At 48.6% G+C, this 22,083-nt stretch overlaps 1 protein-coding gene across 1 annotated transcript in view; it reads left to right on the forward strand.

The window, feature by feature from the left end:
- LOC138286701 (spermine oxidase-like) overlaps positions 1 to 21,850 on the forward strand; it is a 145,489-nt gene extending 123,639 nt beyond the window's left edge. Inside the window, exons 3-4 of the mRNA XM_069227200.1 lie at positions 6,745 to 6,928; positions 20,865 to 21,850. Of these exons, the coding sequence (XP_069083301.1) occupies positions 6,745 to 6,928; positions 20,865 to 21,002 (322 nt within the window). The 3' untranslated portion in view covers positions 21,003 to 21,850. The remainder of the gene's footprint in view (positions 1 to 6,744; positions 6,929 to 20,864) is intronic.
- Positions 21,851 to 22,083: the final 233 nt, after the last annotated feature.

A 22,083-nucleotide genomic window follows, 5' to 3' on the forward strand; every position in this document is an offset into this window, starting at 1 on the left:
TAGGCTGATAGATAATGGTAGCTTAGCAGAGCAGCTTAGGCTGAACTAGGAGATGTGTGAAGCTACTACAGTACCACTTAGTGTCATATGCACAATATCATAAGAAAACACAATACACAGTTATACTAAAAATAAAGGTACTTTATTTTTATGACAATATGCCAAAGTATCTTAGAGTGTACCCTCAGTGAGAGGATAGGAAATATACACAAGATATATATACACAATAGCAAAAATATGCAGTATGGTCTTAGAAAACAGTGCAAACAATGTATAGTTACAATAGGATGCAATGGGGAAACATAGGGATAGGGGCAACACAAACCATATACTCCAAAAGTGGAATGCGAACCACGAATGGACCCCAAACCTATGTGACCTTGTAGAGGGTCGCTGGGACTATTAGAAAATAGTGAGAGTTAGAAAAATAACCCTCCCCAAGACCCTGAAAAGTGAGTGCAAAGTGCACCAAAGTTCCCCTAAGGACAAAAGAGTCGTGTTAGAGGAATAATGCAGGAAAGACACAAACCAGCAATGCAACAACTGTGGATTTCCAATCTAGGATACCTGTGGAACAAGGGGACCAAGTCCAAAAGTCACAAGCAAGTCGGAGATGGGCAGATGCCCAGGAAATACCAGCTGCGGGTGCAAAGAAGCTTTGACTGGGCAGAAGAAGCTGAGGTTTCTGCAGGAACGAAAAGGGCTAGAGACTTCCCCTTTGGTGGACGGATCCCACTCACCTTGGAGAGTCGTGCAGAAGTGTTTTCCCGCCGGAAAGACGCCAACAAGCCTTGCTACACGCAAATCGTGTGTTTGGCGTTTTTGGACGCTGCTGGGGCCCAGGAGGGACCAGGAGGTCGCAAATTGGACCTGCAGAGAGAGGGGACGTCGAGCAAGACAAAGAGCCCTCACTGAAGCAGGTAGCACCCGGAGAAGTGCCAGAAACAGGCACTACAAGGATGCGTGAAACGGTGCTCGCCGAAGTTGCACAAAGGAGTCCCACGTCGCCGGAGACCAACTTAGAAAGTCGTGCAATGCAGGTTAGAGTGCCGTGGACCCAGGCTTGGCTGTGCGCGAAGGATTTCCGCCGGAAGTGCACAGGGGCCGGAGTAGCTGCAAAGTCGCGGTTCCCAGCAATGCAGCCCAGCGAGGTGAGGCAAGGACTTACCTCCACCAAACTTGGGCTGAAGAGTCACTGGACTGTGAGGGTCACTTGGACAGCGTCGCTGGATTCGAGGGACCTCGCTCGTCGTGCTGAGAGGAGACCCAAGGGACCGGTAATGCAGCTTTTTGGTGAAGATTCCGTCGACCCACGGGAGATTTCTTCGGAGCTTCTGGTGCAGAGAGGAGGCAGACTACCCCCACAGCATGCACAAGCAGGAAAACAGTCGAGAAGGCGGCAGGATCAGCGTTACAGAGTTGCAGTAGTCGTCTTTGCTACTATGTTGCAGGTTTGCAGGCTTCCAGCGCGGTCAGCGGTCGATTCCTTATCAGAAGGTGAAGAGAGAGATGCAGAGGAACTCGGCTGAGCTCATGCATTCGTTATCTAAAGTTTCCCCAGAGACAGAGACCCTAAATAGCCAGAAAAGAGGGTTTGGCTACCTAGGAGAGAGGAAGGGCTACTAACACCTGAAGGAGCCTATCAGCAGGAGTCTCTGACGTCACCTGGTGGCACTGGCCACTCAGAGCAGTCCAGTGTGCCAGCAGCACCTCTGTTTCCAAGATGGCAGAGGTCTGGAGCACACTGGAGGAGCTCTGGACACCTCCCAGGGGAGGTGCAGGTCAGGGGAGTGGTCACTCCCCTTTCCTTTGTCCAGTTTCGCGCCAGAGCAGGGGCTAAGGGGTCCCTGAACCGGTGTAGACTGGCTTATGCAGAATTGGGCACATCTGTGCCCAACAAAGCATTTCCAGAGGCTGGGGGAGGCTACTCCTCCCCTGCCTTCACACCATTTTGCAAAGGGAGAGGGTGTCACACCCTCTCTCAGAGGAAGTTCTTTGTTCTGCCATCCTGGGCCAGGCCTGGCTGGACCCCAGGAGGGCAGCTGCCTGTCTGAGGGGTTGGCAGCAGCAGCAGCTGCAGTGAAACCCCAGGAAGGGCAGTCTGGCAGTACCAGGGTCTGTGCTACAGACCACTGGGATCATGGAATTGTACCAACAATGCCAGGATGGCATAGAGGGGGCAATTCCATGATCATAGACATGTTACATGGCCATATTCGGAGTTACCATGGTGAAGCTACATATAGGTAGTGACCTATATGTAGTGCACGCGTGTAATGGTGTTCCCGCACTCACAAAGTTCAGTGAATTGGCTCTGAACCATGTGGGGGCACCTTGGCTAGTGCCAGGGTGCCCTCACACTAAGTAACTTTGCACCCAACCTTTACCAGGTAAAGGTTAGACATATAGGTGACTTATAAGTTACTTAAGTGCAGTGTAAAATGGCTGTGAAATAACGTGGACGTTATTTCACTCAGGCTGCAGTGGCAGGCCTGTGTAAGAATTGTCAGAGCTCCCTATGGGTGGCAAAAGAAATGCTGCAGCCCATAGGGATCTCCTGGAACCCCAATACCCTGGGTACCTCAGTACCATATACTAGGGAATTATAAGGGTGTTCCAGTAAGCCAGTGTAAATTGGTAAAAATAGTCACTAGCCTGTTAGTGACAATTTGAAAGTAATGAGAGAGCATAACCACTGCTGCTGCTGCCAACCCCTCAGACAGGTTTCTGCCCTCCTGGGGTCAAGCCAGGCTTGTCCCAGGATGGCAGAACAAAGGACTTCCTCTGAGAGAGGGTGTTACACCCTCTCCCTTTGGAAAATGGTGTGAAAGCAGGGGAGGAGTAGCCTCCCCCAGCCTCTGGAAATGCTTTCTTGGAAACAGAGGTGCTGCTGGCACACTGGACTGCTCTGAGTGGCCAGTGCATAAGGTGACGTCAGAGACTCCTTCTGATAGGCTCCTTCAGGTGTTAGTAGCCTATCCTCTCTCCTAAGTAGCCAAACCCTCTTTTCTGGCTATTTAGGGTCTCTGTCTCTGAGGAAACTTTAGATAACGAATGCAAGAGCTCATCAGAGTTCCTCTGCATCTCTCTCTTCACCTTCTGCCAAGGAATCGACTGCTGACCGCGCTGGAAGCCTGCAAAACTGCAACATAGTAGCTAAGACGACTACTGCAACTCTGTAACGCTGATCCTGCCGCCTTCTCGACTGTTTTCCTGGTGGTGCATGCTGTGGGGGTAGTCTGCCTCCTCTCTGCACTAGAAGCTCCGAAGAAATCTCCCGTGGGTCGACGGAATCTTCACCAAAAAGCTGCATTACCGGTCCCTTGGGTCTCCTCTCAGCACGACGAGCGAGGTCCCTTGAATCCAGCAACTCTGTCCAATTGACTCCCACAGTCCAGTGACTCTTCAGTCGAAGTTTGGTGGAGGTAAGTCCTTGCCTCACCTTGCTAGACTGCATTGCTGGGAACCGCGACTTTTGCAGCTACTCCGGCCCCTGTGCACTTCCGGCGGAAATCCTTTGTGCACAGCCAAGCCTGGGTCCACAACACTCTAACCTGCATTGCACGACTTTCTAAGTTGGTCTCCGGCAACGTGGGACTCCTTTGTGTAACTTCGGGTGAGCACCGTTTCACGCATCCTCGTAGTGCCTGTTTCTGGCACTTCTCTGGGTGCTACCTACTGCTAAGAGGGCTCCTTGTCTTGCTCGACGTCCCCTCTACCTCCTGGTCCAATTTGCGACCTCCTGGTCCCTCCTGGTCCCTCCTGGGCCACAGCAGCATCCATAAACAGTAACCGCACGATTTGCAGCTAGCAAGGCTTGTTGGCGGTCTTTCGGCGGGAAAACACTTCTGCACGACTCTCCACTGCGAGTGGGATCTGTCCACCAAAGGGGAAGTCTCTAGCCCTTTTTGTTCCTGCAGAAACCTCAGCTTCTTCTGTCCAGTCGAAGCTTCTTTGCACCCGCAGCTGGCATTTCCTGGGCATCTGCCCATCTCCGACTTGCTTGTGACTTTTGGACTTGGTCCCCTTGTTCCACAGGTACCCTAGATTGGAAATCCACAGTTGTTGCATTGCTGGTTTGTGTCTTTCCTGCATTATTCCTCTAACACGACTCTTTTGTCCTTAGGGGAACTTTAGTGCACTTTGCACTCACTTTTCAGGGTCTTGGGGAGGGTTATTTTTCTAACTCTCACTATTTTCTAATAGTCCCAGCGACCCTCTACAAGGTCACATAGGTTTGGGGTCCATTCGTGGTTCGCATTCCACTTTTGGAGTATATGGTTTGTGTTGCCCCTATCCCTATGTGTCCCCATTGCATCCTATTGTAACTATACATTGTTTGCACTGTTTTCTAAGACTATACTGCATATTTTTGGTATTGTGTACATATAACTTGTGTATATTTGCTATCCTCATACTGAGGGTACACTCTAAGATACTTTGGCATATTGTCATAAAAATAAAGTACCTTTGTTTTTAGTATAACTGTGTATTGTGTTTTCTTATGATATTGTGCATATGACACTAAGTGGTACTGTAGTAGCTTCACACGTCTCCTAGTTCAGCCTAAGCTGCTCTGCTAAGCTACCATTATCTATCAGCCTAAGCTGCTAGACACCCTATACACTAATAAGGGATAACTGGGCCTGGTGCAAGGTGCAAGTACCCCTTGGTACTCACTACAAGCCAGTCCAGCCTCCTACAGGGTGTAATGGCGATTAGTCATGGAGTGAGGACCGGGTGTAATGGCGATTAGTCATGGAGTGAGGACCGGGTGTAATGGCGATTAGTCATGGAGTGAGGACTGGGTGTAATGGCCATCAGTCGTGATGTGTGGACTGGGTACAACGGCCATCAGTCGTGAAGTGAGTATTGGGTACAACGGCTATTAGTCGTGAAGTGAGTACTGGCTAGAATGGCCATTAGTCATGGAGTGAGGACCTGGTGTAATGGCCATCAGTCGAGATGTACGGACTGCGCATAATGACCAATAGTCTTGATGTGCGGACTGGTCCTCACTCCACAACTAATGACCCGCTCGACAGATGATGGCCACAATCTTTGTGTTGAGCTCTGTGGCCTCAGCTGCTGCGGCTGTGATGTTTCCACAGCCCATAAGGATCTATACATCCCCTAGAGCTGCAGTAACACATACTCAGAACCTGCACACACAAGGAGTCTCAGGGTTTGCACCCTCGCAGGCCTCTGGTCTCTACACACAGAAACCCCAGGTCTGCACAGCTTCAGTCCCACACCCAGGGCCCACATAGACACCTACCAGTGCCCTCCTGATGGGCAACAATGATGCTGAACCCAGCATCTGTGCAGGCGGGAGAGGCAGTAACACGCCATCAACCCCCCTCACCCACCCCATCTCCTACAGTCTACTCAGACAAAACAGAAGCATAGACTACCTGGAGGCCCCTCCCACAGGCCAACCAGCATGTAATAAACATCCCCCTTGTACTCTGCTTATAAGGAACATGATGAAGAGCAGCAGAATAAAGTGTAAAGACAAAACTAGACAACCCTTAGTTTTCCTTTCCGGCCTTCATTTCTGACTGGTTGTTTCTTCTGCTCTCTCTGGATGAAACCTAAACTTCTCTGTCTCTTACCTCTGTTACTGGGCTCTAAGATGAGATGACTTTCACTGGTATATAAATTGTCATTGTATCTGCCCCAGAAGGATGACAGGCTGAGTCAGCTCTGTTAGCTACAAACGGATCTCAACAGCAGGTCTTCTAGGCACTGAGCAGTTTTATCAAGTTATCATTGTATCAGCCCCAGAAGGATGATACACTGAGTCGCCTCTGTGAGCTATACACAGATCTCTACAGCAGGTCTTCTAGGCACTGAGCAGTTTTATCAAGTTACCATTGTATCCGCTGCAGAAGGATGACAGACCGAGACGCCCCGGTGAGCTATAAACAGATCTTTACAGCCGGTCTTCTAGGCCCTGAGCAGTTTTATCACGTTATCATTGTATCAGTCGCAGAAGGATGAGAGGCGGACTCATCTCTGTGAGCTATAAACAGATCTCTACAGCAGATCTTCTAGGCACTACACAGTTTTATCAAGTTATGGTGAGTCAGCTCTGTGAAGTACAAACTACAAACAATCTGTGCTACAGATGTTCAAGGCACTGAGCCTTTTCTCAAATCCTTTGTAGGGTCGAGCGCTCTGGCCTGTTGTGATATCTATGTGGGCTTTTAACCACGCCCACTGCACGCCCATCAGTTTTCTTGGTTCGTAGGCTTGCCTTTTAAAATGTACTTGATTTCATTTGTCAGAGGCAGGCATACATCATGCCTTTTCCTGTGTTTAGCCCTCCTCTACAACACCAGTAAACAACTGAAAACATACGAGGCTCTGTGTTTCCCGAATGGCTTCTGCACTATTTACTTTTATTTCCTACGTAGCGTGATCTCACTGGGCAGTAGTCCGGCGCTTTGCATGACATCGACCCTGTTACATGGACAATTCTACTTTTGCTGGTTACATGGATAATTCTACTTTTGCCGATACGTTTCACTGCGAGCAGACTTCTGTTTCCTTTTCTGTGTCTCTTTCACACTCATGGCGACTGTTGGCTCGCATATGTGAAACTGTTTTGCTTTTCATTATCAGTTTATGTGGCAAGAAAAGTCCGGTTAGGACTTTACAACGCAAATAGCTTTAAGTCGAACAAATGAGAGACCCATTGCATTACAAATGCTTGTTAATTTTTGGTGTTCATCTCTGTAGGCTGCTGAGGAAGTTCACTGGCTGGGAAGTGACCAGACTGAGGCATGTGATGAAGAGCACCTGGCACAGTAACCCATTCATCCGTGGGTCCTACACCAATGTACCAGTCGGCGTTGACGCAGTAAAGGAGCAGACAGCCTTGGCAGAGCCCGTGCCCTCAACCCACCAAAAGAGTGACCTCCCAGTGAGTACCAGTTAAATCTGCCCTACTTAACCTATCATTGCTGAGTCTCAGTGACCGGGGATGGTGTCCGGTAACCAGAGTTGAGTCCCAGTAATCATGGATGAAATGTGGTGACCTCGTCAGGGTCGCAGTGATGAGACATGAGAAGACTCAGTGACCATGGCTGGCATGTGGTGACCTGGCGATGGTTGCAGTGTTGAGTCCTCAGACTCAGTAACCATGGCTGGCGTGTGGTGAGGGGAAGAGGGTGTGGGGCGGAGTCTGGAGCGGGGGGTTGGGGGTGGGGAAGACCCCTATCATTGACAGAGAAGGGATTCCCTGTCACTGATAGTGGCTACCTCCATGGTTTTTTGTGGTGGTAAGAAAGCCACGAAAACCATGGTGGTAGGAGGGGTCATAAGCCCGCTGGCAGTACAGTGACGGCTGCCGGACTGGAGATTGCTATCTCCAGCCCAGCAGCTGTTACCGCCCTGGCGGTCGGTGTGGTACATTGGCTGCATAATATGGTGGAGAGTACCGCCTACCTGTTGGCAGTACTTTCCACCATATTACCGCCGACCAGCAGGGTCGTAATGAGGGCCATAGTGTTGACATGCAGTGATTAGGTTAGTGTTGCCTCCTGAGCCATAGGCCCTCATAGGCCCTCATTTTGAATCTGGCGGTCCATGGACCGCCAGACTAACAGCGGCAGGTGTACTGCCACAGTAGTGGCGGTTTGCCCATCCTATTATGACCGTGGCAGAAACGCCACGGTGGAAACGATGCCACTGTCAGGTTGCCTCCAACAGGCAGCCTGGCGGTGGCAGCGTTTCAAATTTGACAGGGCATCGGAATGGGTGACTCGGGCCCCCCTGGGGGCCCCTGCACTGCCCATGCACTTGGCAGAGGGGGGCAGAGACTGTGAGAAAAGGCCTCTTTTTCGACATGGTTAGCCTCCACTTTTTTGCCTGATGTAGGATGTAGCCTAGAAGTTGTGCCCAGGTCCCCTGCTAACCAGGTTCCCTGGACAAGAGCTCTTTCCCTAAACTGCTGTGACGCCTTGGCACAATTGGAGACACCTTTAGCTGCCAGCATAAATCCTTAGTAAATGGTACTTAGGTACCCTGGGAAGGAGGTACTGAGGGTGGGCCCCTGAGAGCAGCAGCACTGATTGTGTCACCCTCTAGGGCCATGCATCCAGATGCACCCAGCACTGCCATTACAGGCTGGGTTTCCTGGTGCAAACCTAAAACACAAACTCAACATGGCACACTGCCTGTGTGCCGTGTCCACCATGCACTGCATACACTATGGATAAGATACCCCTCTGGCAGACTTTCCAGCCATAAGGCAGGGTGCATTACACTGTATGTGAGGACACAGTTGCATGAGCAATATGCCCCCACTGTGTCCTTGTCAAGTCTGGGACATAGCGAGTGCACAGAACAGTCATTTTTAAATGGATGTGCTGTACACTGGTCAGTACGAGTTTCACAGCAACATGATGACCACTCTGAACCCTGGGTTGTTTGGTATCAAACAACTCAGAATAATAAATCCAAACTGGTACCTATATTGGATTTATGACACAATGTACCCAGGGGTCACCTTTGAGGTGCCCCCTGCAAAAGCTAACTACACTGACATGGTTGCTGACTGGTTCTAACCAGCTTGCCATTACCAGACAGCCAATCTACAACCCTGGTGTGAGAGACCCTTCCTTCTGGGTTGCAGAATACATTCCTTCCTAGGTGGAGGTGCCTCCTCCCTCAGGCATGTGCACTGCCCTGGCAGGGAGCTTCAAAGGGATTACTGCCTTTGAAACTTGACCCCCAGGCCTGCTGCTAGTAGTAGATGGCTGCCCCCATTGCAACCCCCACCTTTAGTGGGGGCAACAGCGGGAAATTCAAACAAAGGATAGGATGAGTGGCCCTACCTGGCATGCACCACCCCTAAGATGTTGCCTGCGAGGTAGACCCTCCACTTCATTTTTTCCTCCATCTTGGATGGAAGGAAAGGAGACACTCAGGTGTAGGGAAGTGACTCAGCCCACAGGAACTGGTCACTCAGTGAGTATAGCCACCCTAAGGTAGATGACCCATTGGTCACTACCAAGTTCTCTCTAAAACGCCCACTAAATACAGTATTTAGTGTGCATCCCTAGACCAAGAAATCAGATTTGATGGACAGAAGAAGACCAGCACCAAGAAGATCCAAGGCACGAGAACTATGGACCTGCGCAAACAAGCAAAAGGTGCCAAACCCTGGGTGCTACACCCAGAACTCAGCAATCACCGCTGAGGATCTACTAGACATCTGGAATAACTCTGAAGAACCTCAGAGGACCTCCATACTTCACAAATCAACAAAGAACTCCCTCCAGAGTGGAAGCACCACTCTAAATCCACGAGGAACCAACAAGCCACTGAGGTTCACTTCACTGACCGGATGCTAACTTTGGAGCCGGATGCCACAGCTGGACAAAACTTCACACCAAAGACCGTGAGGACAAACCCTGCTAGTGTGCTAAGGATGGTGGCCCTATGCTCCCCAGCAGTGTAACTGTACCAATCCCCTGTGCATTGATCACCTAATTTTGGACATCAAGAAGAACAGTCCACCTGGGACTGAAAAATGAAAAAGAGGAAGCCCCAGTCAACAATCTGGACCTCCCGCCAGAGTGCTTTTGTTGTCCTGTAAACAACCCTTGAACCGACCTACCTCCTGCTTCTAATGGCCTCCTTGCGCACAGATCCTGGCTCACCTATTTGTTCTGCACCCAGCAGCCCTGTGCCCTGTACCGAAGAACTAGCTGTGCCCTAAGGGTCCCTCACCCCTTGCGACCTTGACCTTCCAAGGAGACTCCCAGGATTCCAAGGAATTTTCAAGTGGTCCTTCGCAGTCGCACTACACCAGCTCAGAGACTTTCTCCTGCTGCTCCTGTCGGAACCGGGAGCTGCCTGAACTTCTCCAGCTGAACAGTGTGCCCACCAACAACCATGACCAACCTACAAAAGAAGAACTTGGTAAACCCACTTTGTGATTTTATATGTATTTTTAAAGGTTATCCTCCTTTGATTCCTATGGTGCGTAATTACGCACAAAAATACTATTTTTTATTAAAGTTCAAGAATTCATATCTTAAAAAGTATTTAACTACCTTTGATGATCTTGGTCTTCAAAATTACATAAACATCTGAAGTATTTTTAATCATTGTTCTTGAGTTATTCCTGTGAGAGCGTGAATTGAAAGATTGATGCTGTGAGTGCAACAATGCTTTGCACTTCTCCAAGATTGGCTTGACTGCTCAACCAAAATTAGAGTATTAGGTGATATAGCTTTTAACCCTGTAAACCAACATGTGGTTGCCTGGACCCCTGCACATTGTGCCTAGCTTTGCACACTACATAGAGGGCCAGCCTTCTACAAGGACATCATCTACCTGGCCTAACCAGCCAGATGCACCCAGGAGTCCCTCCCCATCTAATTTTCAAGATGGCACAATCATGTGGCCACCTTGCAGAGCTCTCTACACCTCCCTAAGGGAGGAGCTGGGCAGGGCGGTGGTCACTCCCCTGTCCTTTGTGTAGTTTCATGCCAGAGCGGGAACCAGGGTTCTTGAACTCATGCAAAACGAATTATACAAAGAGGGCACCAAATGTGCCTTTTAAAGCAGTCAAGTGGTCCTTAGAGGCCACCTCACCCCAGCCTTTAGATTCCTAATACACAGGGGGAGGTGGTCACACCGCTCCCTTGCAGGAAATCCTTTGTTCTGCTCCTCTGGCCTGAGCCTGGCTCACCAGCAGGAGGGCAGAACAGTGTTTGGGTCAGCAGCAGTGTGGGCTGACAGCTGGGTCCCTTAAGGCTGCACAGGTAGAACTGGGTGATCTTCTAAAGAACCCCTAGAGTACATGGTATCATGCAACTAACACTGAAATTGGTGTAGTTGCATGATTTGAACATGTTTGATACCAAACATGCCTAGGTTCGGAGAAGCCATTATGTAGTTGGACCACTCGTGTTGACCAGTGTTCCCGTGGTCACAGAGTCCAGGAATTCGCCTGGGGTATGCTGGGGTACCCTCACACTGAGAGACATGAATCCTGCTTTTAATGTCTAAGTGCAGCGGTCAGGTTTGGTGGTGAAAGGGTGCAGGCAGCCTTTCACACAGGCTGTGAATGGCAGGCCTGCAGACACAGTTTGGAAGGGCTCCCATGGGTGGCACAATACATGCTGCAGCCCATGGGGGTCCCCTGGTGCACCAATGCCCTGGGTACCTAAGTATCATATACCAGGGACTTATATGGTTACACTATTATGCCAATTGTGGGTGTAAAAAGTTACCAGCAACCAAATTTAGGGGAGAGTGCACAGTCACTGGAGTCCTGGTTAGCAGGATCCCAGTGAACTACAGTCCAAACACACTGACAACAGGCAGAAAATGGGGGTAACTATGAAAGGAAGCTAGCACTTTCCTACACAGGGGATGCTAGGGAACAAGCTTAATCCATTAATACATAAAAGAAATAAAATAGGGGCCAAGACACAACCCTGGCAAACTCCCCGAGACATCCCCCTTGGTTCCGTGTCCTACAGAGGCACTTACCACATTATGCAAGGCACGTAGAAAGTTCACCAAGGGTGAAGGTAAACCCTTATCATTTAGAATGTTCCACAGCTTATACCGACTGACCCGGTCAAAGGCTCTACTAAGGTCCATAAAAGCCAAGTAAAATGGGCCCTTTTGAGCAATCAAACCTTCCCTGAAGCCATATTGGGAGGTGCATAGGGAGCCTTTATGCTCCACCCGGTGCCAAGTTCTGTGCACAATAACACGCCCCACAGTCTTTACCACAGAGCAGTCGGCCAAGAAGAGGGAACACCAGAAGAAGCAGCCGCATTTAAGACATTAGTATTTAAAGGGGCCCGCAGCTGTATGTTATCCACACAAAAGTCCATAGGCACTCCATCTGTACCCGGGCCTTCTTCCACGGGCTGGCCGATATGGCAGCCGAGACCTCATACAACCCAAAACTGATTGCCAGTGGGAACTGTGGAACACTGTATACGTCCTCTGCCGTGGGACACACCCCAAATGAATAGATCAATTTGAAATGCTTTGACTATTTACAAGGATTGAAATAAGATCCTAATCCCTCTGACAAGGTGGGTGAGGATTTTGAACCATTAACAATGTCCTAGAATCCCTTAGAGTCCTTGGCTTTGCACCTGTGTACTAAACGTTCCCAAGTTACCGCTTTAAGTACCATGGGCCAGATGTAGGAAGCGTTTTGCATGGCGCAAACTGCGAAAAAAGTTTGCACCATGCAAAACGTGCATCGCGATACACATTCCCATTTTGCGAGTCGGTACCAACTCGCCAAATGGGAATGCGACTCGCAAATAGTAAGGGGTGTTCCCTTCCTATTTGCAACTCGCACAGCGATGCAGAATTGCTTTGTGACAGCGAACGCGATCGCAAAGCAAGTCGCAGTTACCACCAGTGTCAAACTGCTGGTAACCCATTTGCAAAAGGGAAGGGGTCCCCATGGGACCCCTTCCCCTTTGTGAATGTCCCCATTAATGTTTTTTCAGAGCAGGCAGTGCTCCAATGGACCACTGCCTCCTCTGAAAAACCGAAACCAAATGGTTTCGTTATTTTTTTGTATTGCAACTCGTTTTCCTTTAAGGAAAACGGCTGCAATACAAACAAAAAAAACTGCTTTATTTAAAAAGCAATCACAGACATGGAGGTCTGCTGTCTCCAGCAGGCCACCATGCCTGTGAGGGCGGGGAATCTCAATGGGGTCCCATTGAGATTCGCAGACGGTGTCCGAGACACCGTTCTGCATCCGATTTTGCGAATTGGAAATTGCGAGTCGCACCGATTTGCAATTTCCGATTTGCAAAAACGGATTTTACTACATCTGGCCCCAATTGCCTTTTTTAATTGCATGTTTATAGCTTTCTCTAGTCTCTACAATACACTGTTGTTCCCTGGGCGTGGCAGAAAGGGCTTCATGCAAACTCTGGTTTGCCTTTCTGCAGTCCTTATCATACCATCCTAGTTTAGGGGCCACTTTGCACCTTGACTGGTCCCGGATAACATTTCTTCTAGCCTGACTCAAGGCTCTGAATGCACTTAAGAGGTTAACTGGTGGAGGGTTGAAAGTTAACAAACAAATAAATGACGATTGGACCCAACAAGAGAACTCAGCAAAGTAGGAATGAGAATGGATCTCCAACGTAACCTTAGGCCACTATTCTTCTGGACAAACCAGATACTCCAGAAGGAACTGATGGTTGGATGCAATCAGGTAGGTAAGGAATAAACTCAAGAGGATTATGGTCACGGAAGGTATTTTGAGTCACCCTTCCTGAGACGGCAAAAGGTTCCATGTTCTTGGAAATAAAGATATAGTCAAAAACTGAACCTTTGCCCCATCCGATGAACATAGAGGTCTGTTTATGAAGAGCTCCCAGGATTTCCACTATGTTAGGTAACCCAAAGTTACGTAAACTATGAAACAGCTTCAAACCACTACGATGAGTACCTGGTAAATTATCAGCTGTCACAAAAGGGTCATAAAATGTGGAATTCCGGCACACCTTGGCATTAAACTTACCGCTTATAACCGCATAAAAATAATTGAAAAGGCTTAAAGACATCGATTTTAAAATTGAGAAAACCTTGTACAAAACATCAGTTTAACATCCCACATCAAAGACCGCATTGTAAAAATTGACAAGAAAAAATGAACTTACTGGTTGAAAAGATTCACAGAATATGTATCCCCCCCATGTCTACATACAATTGGGACAATTCAGTAAAAACATTGAGATTCTGATGAGAGTGATTAGATCACCCTGCACTCTCTGACCTAAAGAGGCAACAACAGGAACTGCAGAGCTTTCAAACCATCCCACGCAGCTTCCTTTATGGACCAACGGCCTGATCTAGAACTCGTCAGACTGGTGACTCCATCACAACAGTGACGGATATCCCATCCGTCGAAACCTAAATCCCATTATATTCTCTGGGATTTATATTTTAGTGGATGGAATATCCATCATTGAGTGACGAAGTAACCCGTCCTCGGAGTACTAAATCAGGCCCCAAGTCTCTTGTAGCATAATGATGTCAAAGTTGAGTTTTAGTTTAGTTTAGGGGATTTATAGAGCGCATGGCTACCCGAAGGCTTCTCAGCGCTACAAGGTAGGTAGATCTTGTATTAATGCCAAGGAATAGCCTATAAGGAGAATAGGAATGTCTTCAATTTCTTACGGAAAGATAATTCTGAATGGTCTTGGCGAAGTTCCAGAGGGAGAGAATTCCAGAGATGTGCGACTTTGACTGAAAAGAAATTGCCTCCCCATCTGATTTTCTTAAAATGGGGCGCATGAGCTAGTGAGGCAGAAGAGGATCTGAGGGATCGAGCTGGAGCATAAAAGGACATGCGTTGTCTAAGAAACCTGGGCCCCTTGTTGTGCAAAGCTTTGTGTGGCATGCAAATGGCCTTAAAATTGACCCGTTGCTTTATAGGAAGCCAATGGAGGGAAATTAAAGCAGATTTGGCGAATGTGTATCTAGGAATATTTTTAAGTAGGCGTGCAGCAGCATTTTGTACAACCTGCAGTCTGTTGACCACATAGTAAGGAGAGCTCAGAAAGAGAGCGTTGCCATAATCTAGGCAGGAGAATATTAATGCTTGGATGAGAAGTCTTCTAGCCAGACAAGGTGAAAGATTAATAATTTTCCTGAGGGTTTTCCTGAGGCTTCTTAATAGGCCGAAGCAGGATGCAGCCAGCTTTTTCTATTGAGTGTCCATCGTGAAGCACTTTATGTTATCCTTAGGGGGGTGGGAAAAAATTAAAACCAACCGGAAATGTTGTCAAGAGATTAGAAGGAGTGTGATTACCAATGATCATTACTTCAGACTTGTTGTCATTGAGCTTAAGTCCAACCAAGATGAGTCCTGCTGTTTGGACCGAATACCAACAATAATCCAACAGAGCAGCTTTGCAACTGGCCCTTTAGTCGAGACCAAATCTTCAGAGGAAGGAGCAAGAGGGATAGGACAGGACTTGATAGCTTAGTTGGCTTCTTAGGGTAAACAAGATCTAAATCAAGTCAATCATTAGCTTCCAAATCCATCCAAGAATTTGATTGGAGGTTAGGACTGAAGATCTCACAAGCCCACCAGCCACCCGAAGGGGATGAAAAGGACCAGGCTCTGGCCTAGGGAGCAAGAAGCTATAAAAAATCCTAAAGGAAGAACTTTAATTCAAACAGCCAGAAAGTTATTGCTTCTATTGCTTGAAATTGAACGGAAAGCTAGATTGGATGTTTACAGTTAATAACTATGCAGTCTCCTTTCAGGTTCTCTGATGTGGGGACGATCTGCCCCACCATCCCTACTAAGATAATGGCGTTGTACTCTTTAATATTACATTTCGAGTTTTTGCCTAGATAATGACACACCTTGTTCCTAAGTTGGGTAGATGATTCCTCATATCCAAAGGCAGGGACGGCGGCGCTGTCATTACTGCAACATAAGGACAACAATCAGGAGGAAGATTCAAGGGTGGCAAATTGACTTCGTCCAACCAGGCAGAGCCCACAGCTCCATGACACCAGGAGGCACCCTGACCCGCAGCCCCCGCAGTGAACCATTTAACCTACTCCATGCTCCCAAGGCTCACTCAAGTAGGTTCAAAAACAACAGATGATGGACGGAATGCAGAACAAATCAAACATTCACTCCCAGTCACAGATCTGGGTTTAATCCATCAGTTTTTTTGCCTGCCATGCCATTACAGTTTGGACCCAGCCATATGCAAATCAGTCTAGACCCTGTTTCCCATGGGAACAGTTCAGCCCGAACTGCCAGGCCAGGTCCTCCCTGGACCAGAAACAAGCATCCTAGGACCAGTTTCAGGGTATCACCCTCCATCAGCCAGGCTAGCTTGAATCTGGTGGCATAGCAAGCACGGGACCCACGTCTGGGCATACCCTTCCAACTTGGGGCAACAAATACAAAAACAACAGATCAAGGACAGAATGCACAACAAATCAAACATTCACCAAGTCACAGATCTGGGCTTAATCCATCATTTTTAGGCGGGCATGAAAGACTGGGCGATTGTTATCAATAAAACCTTTGCGAGCAGGGGGTGGGCATGCTGCTAGACTGGGCACAAGCAGTAACACGAGCAGTAACATGAGCAGTCAGAGGCACAGGCCCTGCGCGGCCCATGGAAACCTCTGGCCCCACAAGACTGGAGGAGCCACAAATCCAGCTGAGTCTGCAACCGATGTGAGCCTTGCCCTGTCATATTGTCTTGTTAGGGCCAAGACGCAGCTCTACAGACTCCATCCTTTCCTTAAGGGGGAGGTTAAACAACAATGGCTTTACATTTATCTAACACCTCCCAACAAATAAAGTTAGAGTCACCAGCGACATAAAGCCCAGGGAAGCCAGGATGATGCGCAACGTCCTACAAATTCTTAATTGTGTCTCTCTGTGCGCAGGTCTTAGAGCTACAGGGCCCTTTAGACCGTCACTTCCGCTTACCCGGGGCCTACGCTCACCAGAAGCAGCTGTCTCACTAAAGTCGCCACTGGGAACGCTAGAGGCTGAATGGCTCTGGGGCTCCTTAGTCGTGGGTCCCTTTGGAGAAGTGCAAGGGATATCCCGGGAGTCGCTGGGCCCAACACATTGGGGGTTGTCTGAATGCTCTAAGGGAGAGGGAGAGGTGATAAGTCATTCCCCCAAGTCCAGGAATAAACGTCTGTAGGAAAGTACCATCTTGCCTGGCATGTTACCCCCAATTTTCACTGTATATATGTTGTTTTAGTTGTATGTGTCACTGGGACCCTGCCAGCCAGGGCCCCAGTGCTCATAAGTGTGCCTGAAAGTGTTACATGTGTTATGACTAACTGTCTCACTGAGGCTCTGCTATCCAGAACCTCAGTGGTTATGCTCTCTCATTTCTTTCCAAATTGTCACTAACAGGCTAGTGACCAATTTCACCAATTCACATTGGTATACTGGAACACCCTTATAATTCCCTAGTATATGGTACTAAGGTACCCAGGGTATTGGGGTTCCAGGAGATCCTTATGGGCTGCAACATTTCTTTTGCCACCCATAGGGAGCTCTGACAATTATTACACAGGCCTGCCACTGCAGCCTGAGTGAAATAACGTCCACGTTATTTCACAGCCATTTACCACTGCACTAAAGTAACTTATAAGTCACCTATATGTCTAACCTTTACCTGGTAAAGGTTAGGTGCAAAGTTACTTAGTGTGTGGGCACCCTGGCACTAGCCAAGGTGCCCCCACATTGTTCAGGGCAAATTCCCCAGACTTTGTGAGTGCGGGGACACCATTGCACGCGTGCACTACACATAGGTCACTACCTATGTGTAGCTTCACAATGGTAACTCCGAATATGGCCATGTAACATGTCTATGATCATGGAATTGCCCCCTCTATGCCATCCTGGCATAGTTGGCACAATCCCATGATCCCACTGGTCTGTAGCACAGACCCTGGTACTGCCAAACTGCCTTTTCTGGGGTTTCACTGCAGCTGCTGCTGCTGCCAACCCCTCAGACAGGTTTCTGCCCTCCTGGGGTCCAGCCAGGCTTGGCCCAGGATGGCAGAACAAAGGACTTCCTCAGAGAGAGGGTGTTACACCCTCTCCCTTTGGAAAAAGGTGTTAAGGCAGGGGAGGAGTAGCCTCCCCCAGCCTCTGGAAATGCTTCCATGGGCACAGATGGTGCCCATTTCTGCATAAGCCAGTCTACACCGGTTCAGGGACCCCTCAGCCCTGCTCTGGCGTGAAACTGGACAAAGGAAAGGGGAGTGACCACTATCCTGACCTGCACCTCCCCTGGGAGGTGCCCAGAGCTCCTCCAGTGTGCTCCAGACCTCTGCCATCTTGGAAACAGAGGTGCTGCTGGCACACTGGACTGCTCTGAGTGGCCAGGGCCAGCAGGTGACGTCAGAGACTCCTTCTGATAGGCTCCTTCAGGTGTTGCTAGCCTATCCTCTCTCCTAAGTAGCCAAACCCTCTTTTCTGGCTATTTAGGGTCTCTGCTTTGGGGAATTCCTTAGATAACGAATGCAAGAGCTCATCAGAGTTCCTCTGCATCTCTCTCTTCACCTTCTGCCAAGGAATCGACTGCTGACCGTGCTGGAAGCCTGCAAAACTGCAACAAAGTAGCAAAGACGACTACTGCAACTCTGTAACGCTGATCCTGCCGCCTTCTCAACTGTTTTCCTGGTGGTGCATGCTGTGGGGGTAGTCTGCCTCCTCTCTGCACTAGAAGCTCCGAAGAAATCTCCAGTGGGTCGATGGAATCTTCCCCCTGCTACCGCAGGCACCAAAGAACTGCATCACTGGTCCCCTGGGTCTCCTCTCAGCACAACGAGCGAGGTCCCTTGAATCCAGCAACTCTGTCCAAGTGACTTCCACAGTCCAGTGACTCTTCAGTCCAAGTTTGGTGGAGGTAAGTCCTTGCCTCCCCACGCCAGACTGCATTGCTGGGAACCGTGTCTTTTGCAGCTACTCCGGCTCCTGGGCACTTCCGGTGGAAATCCTTGGTGCACAGCCAAGCCTGGGTCCACGGCACTCTAACCTGCATTGCACGACTTTCTAAGTTGTCCTCCGTCGGCATGGGACTCCTTTGTGCAACTTCGGGTGAGCACCATTTCACTCCTCTTTGTAGTGTCTGTTTTGGCACTTCTGCGGGTGCTGCCTGCTTCTGAGAGGGCTCTTTGTCTTGCTGGGCGCCCCCTCTGTCCCCAGACGCAATTGGCGACATCCTGGTCCCTCCTGGGCCACAGCAGCATCCAAAAACCCTAACCACACGATTTGCAGCTAGCAAGGCTTGTTGGCGGTCTTTCGGCGGGAAAACACTTCTGCACGACGTGGGACATCCATCCTCCAAAGGGGAAGTTTCTAGCTCTTGTCGTTCCTGCAGAATCCTCAGCTTCTACTGTCCAGTAGCAGCTTCTTTGCACCCACAGCTGGCATTTCCTGGGCATCTGCCCACCTCCAACTTGCTTGTGACTTTTGGACTTGGTCCCCTTGTTCCACAGGTACCCTCGTTTGGAAATCCATTGTTGTTGCATTGCTGGTTTGTGTCTTTCCTGCAGAATTAACCTATCACGACTTCTGTGCTCTTTGGGGAACTTTAGTGCACTTTGCACTCACTTTTCAGGGTCTTGGGGTGGGCTATTTTCTAACCCTCACTGTTTTCTTACAGTCCCAGCGACCCTCTACAAGGTCACATAGGTTTGGGGTCCATTCGTGGTTCGCATTCCACTTTTGGAGTATATGGTTTGTGTTGCCCCTATCCCTATGTGTCCCCATTGCCTCCTATTGTAACTATACATTGTTTGCACTGTTTTCTAAGACTATACTGCATATTTTTGGTATTGTGTACATATATCTTGTGTATATTTGCTATCCTCATACTGAGGGTACTCACTGAGATACTTTGGCATATTGTCATAAAAATAAAGTACCTTTATTTTTAGTATATTTGTGTATTGTGTTTTCTTATGATATTGTGCAAGTGACACTAGTGGTACTGTAGGAGCTTCACTCGACTCCTAGTTCAGCCTAAGCTGCTCTGCTAAGCTACCATTATCTATCAGCCTAAGCTGCTAGACACCTTATACACTAATAAGGGATACCTGGGCCTGGTGCAAGGTGTAAGTACCCCTTGGTACTCACTACAAGCCAGTCCAGCCTCCTACAACGTCTCCCCACGAGGTCTATCTCTTCAGAGATGACCCCGGCTGCTCTTGCCAGGAAAGAGTCCAGAGTTATACGGAGGGAGGTTCTGACTTTATCAATAGCATTCTCAGATCCCTTCCCCCAGGTGAATTTATCTTCACCATGGTCCTCCACACAATATCCTCAGATAAAGTAAAATGTGTCTTATTGTGTAATAAAAGGGGGGGGGGTAACACAATACATCGGCACAGGAGGAAATAGCAGATAAATATATTGGATGTTATAACAAGACCTAAGTTGTGTTTATTTTGTTTTTGATTGAATGTAAATGTTTTATCAAATCAACCAAATCCTGCCAATGTAAGCACAAAGACATGGTACTTAGATCTGTAATGAAAATTGAATAAAGATATAAAAAAAAAAAAAAAAACGGCACAGGAGGAAGAGAATACAACACAACGTGTCCAAGGATGTAGGCCCAGAGGCAAGCAGGAGGCTCCGCCTGTACAGGAAAATGTCCACTCACTGCTAAGGTGTCCTAAACTAGGGGCCAAGATCGGTGGCCCAGCCCAGCCTCTTCCGGCCGATGACGAGCGAAGATGGACCCGGTCTTGGCTCGGGCACCCGCAACATGACATAAAACAACACCACGCAACACAACGCAACATAACATAGCATAGCATTGCATCTCTCCCATTCATTCCCTTTTCCTGTATAGATAACGCATTGGTGGCAACTGTTTTCTGCACATTGCAGTACTATGTGCCTACTTTTCTACTATTCTAGGTATATACTCAGATGTTGTGCATATATAAAACCAATACAGAATTGTTACAAAAAACTGAGCTGATGGTAGGCCCAGGGACATCTCACATCATGCCCTGTCCTTATGATCAAACCCATTCAGTGTTATCCCTGATTGCTTTCCTTGAGGTGGTGGAGACCCCTTATGGACTGCGAGTCACATGGTGATGGCAAGCCCCCCTAGCGGTACATCTCACCCCTTGTGATGAAGGAAGGCACCCATGGATGCCATGCTGTCATGGTCTGTGGTGAAAGTGACTCTTCTGTGTGACTGAGGATGAGGGAAAATGTGTGCGGGGGCCTCTTCTAGTCTTTCTGTCATTGAGTTCACGCAATGCCACACTGAGATGCCACCTTGAAATGCCAAACTTAACCTTGTCCCTCTTTTGACCTTTAGCCCCTGCAGGTGCTGTTTGCTGGTGAAGCTACGCACATCAACTACTACACCACTACGCATGGAGCATATCTGAGCGGGGTCCGTGAAGCAGAGCGAATCCTACAGCACTACAGGAACCTCACCACAGCCAGGTTGTAATCTAGACCAGATCCACAGACCTTCAACAGATCCAGCAGCACTAGAGCCGCCTCACCACAGCCAGGTTGTAATCTAGAAGAGGACGATGGACTACAGAGTATCCTGCGACAGTCCGGGCACTGCATTGTTCACAATGAAATCCCTATCTTGAGTTTTCAGATTCTAGGAGAACATGCTCACTGATAAGTTCTACACACACTTCAGAGTAGAATCTGTTTGTGTGCCACAACAGATGGCAGATCTGCTCCAGGCAGAGACACTGGGTAAGATCCATGAGATCCAGTGATCCTGCATGACAGGTGGCTCCACAGCTGCTCCAGCCAATCATACAGAATACTTCAGACTCAGAGAACCTGCACTGCCAACCCAGCCTTAATCCATAGCACAATCCACCGGACTCGGAGATCCTGCACTGCTCAAGGCACCACAGTTGCTCCAGACAGTGGCACTGGATACGATCTATCAAACCAAGCGAGCGTGAACTGAATGTGACTCCAAGGCCACTCTAGTCTATAATCCAGAACAGGTTACTCCAGGCTCAGAGATCCTGCACTGCACACCAGCTTCTAATCCATAGCACGATCCACCAGACTCAAAGAGCCTGCACTGCACAGGGCTCTATAGATGCTCCAGACAGTGGCACTCGATAGGATCCATCAGACACCGCAACCCTGCACTGCATACCTGTCTGCAGCTGCTCTGGAACCTAACACCAAGCAGGATCCAACAGGCCTAGAGATCCTGCGTCACAATAGAATCCACGCCCCCTGAATGTTATCTTGGAAACTACCTGATTTTGTTGTTAAGTAATACCTGAAGGCCAAAATAAATTCTCCGGCAGAGGTGCAAGAGAATGTAGATTAATTCCATGGGGGGTTCTGTCTCAAGCCCTCTTGGCTAGGTTTGAAGCCCTCTCCACCCCTTAGGCACCAGCTCTAACAAAGCTTAGGGAAGTTTTGGTGTAAGAAACAGAAAGTTGATAAAAACATTGATTCACCAACAAAAGGCCTGTCAAAAGCAGGCATATGTGTTGTGATAATAAACAGTAAAGCAGAGACAAAGTCCAGATGTTCCCTCTGAA

This window comes from Pleurodeles waltl, chromosome 3_2 (assembly GCF_031143425.1).
Source record: "Pleurodeles waltl isolate 20211129_DDA chromosome 3_2, aPleWal1.hap1.20221129, whole genome shotgun sequence".
Taxonomy (NCBI): domain Eukaryota; kingdom Metazoa; phylum Chordata; class Amphibia; order Caudata; family Salamandridae; genus Pleurodeles; species Pleurodeles waltl.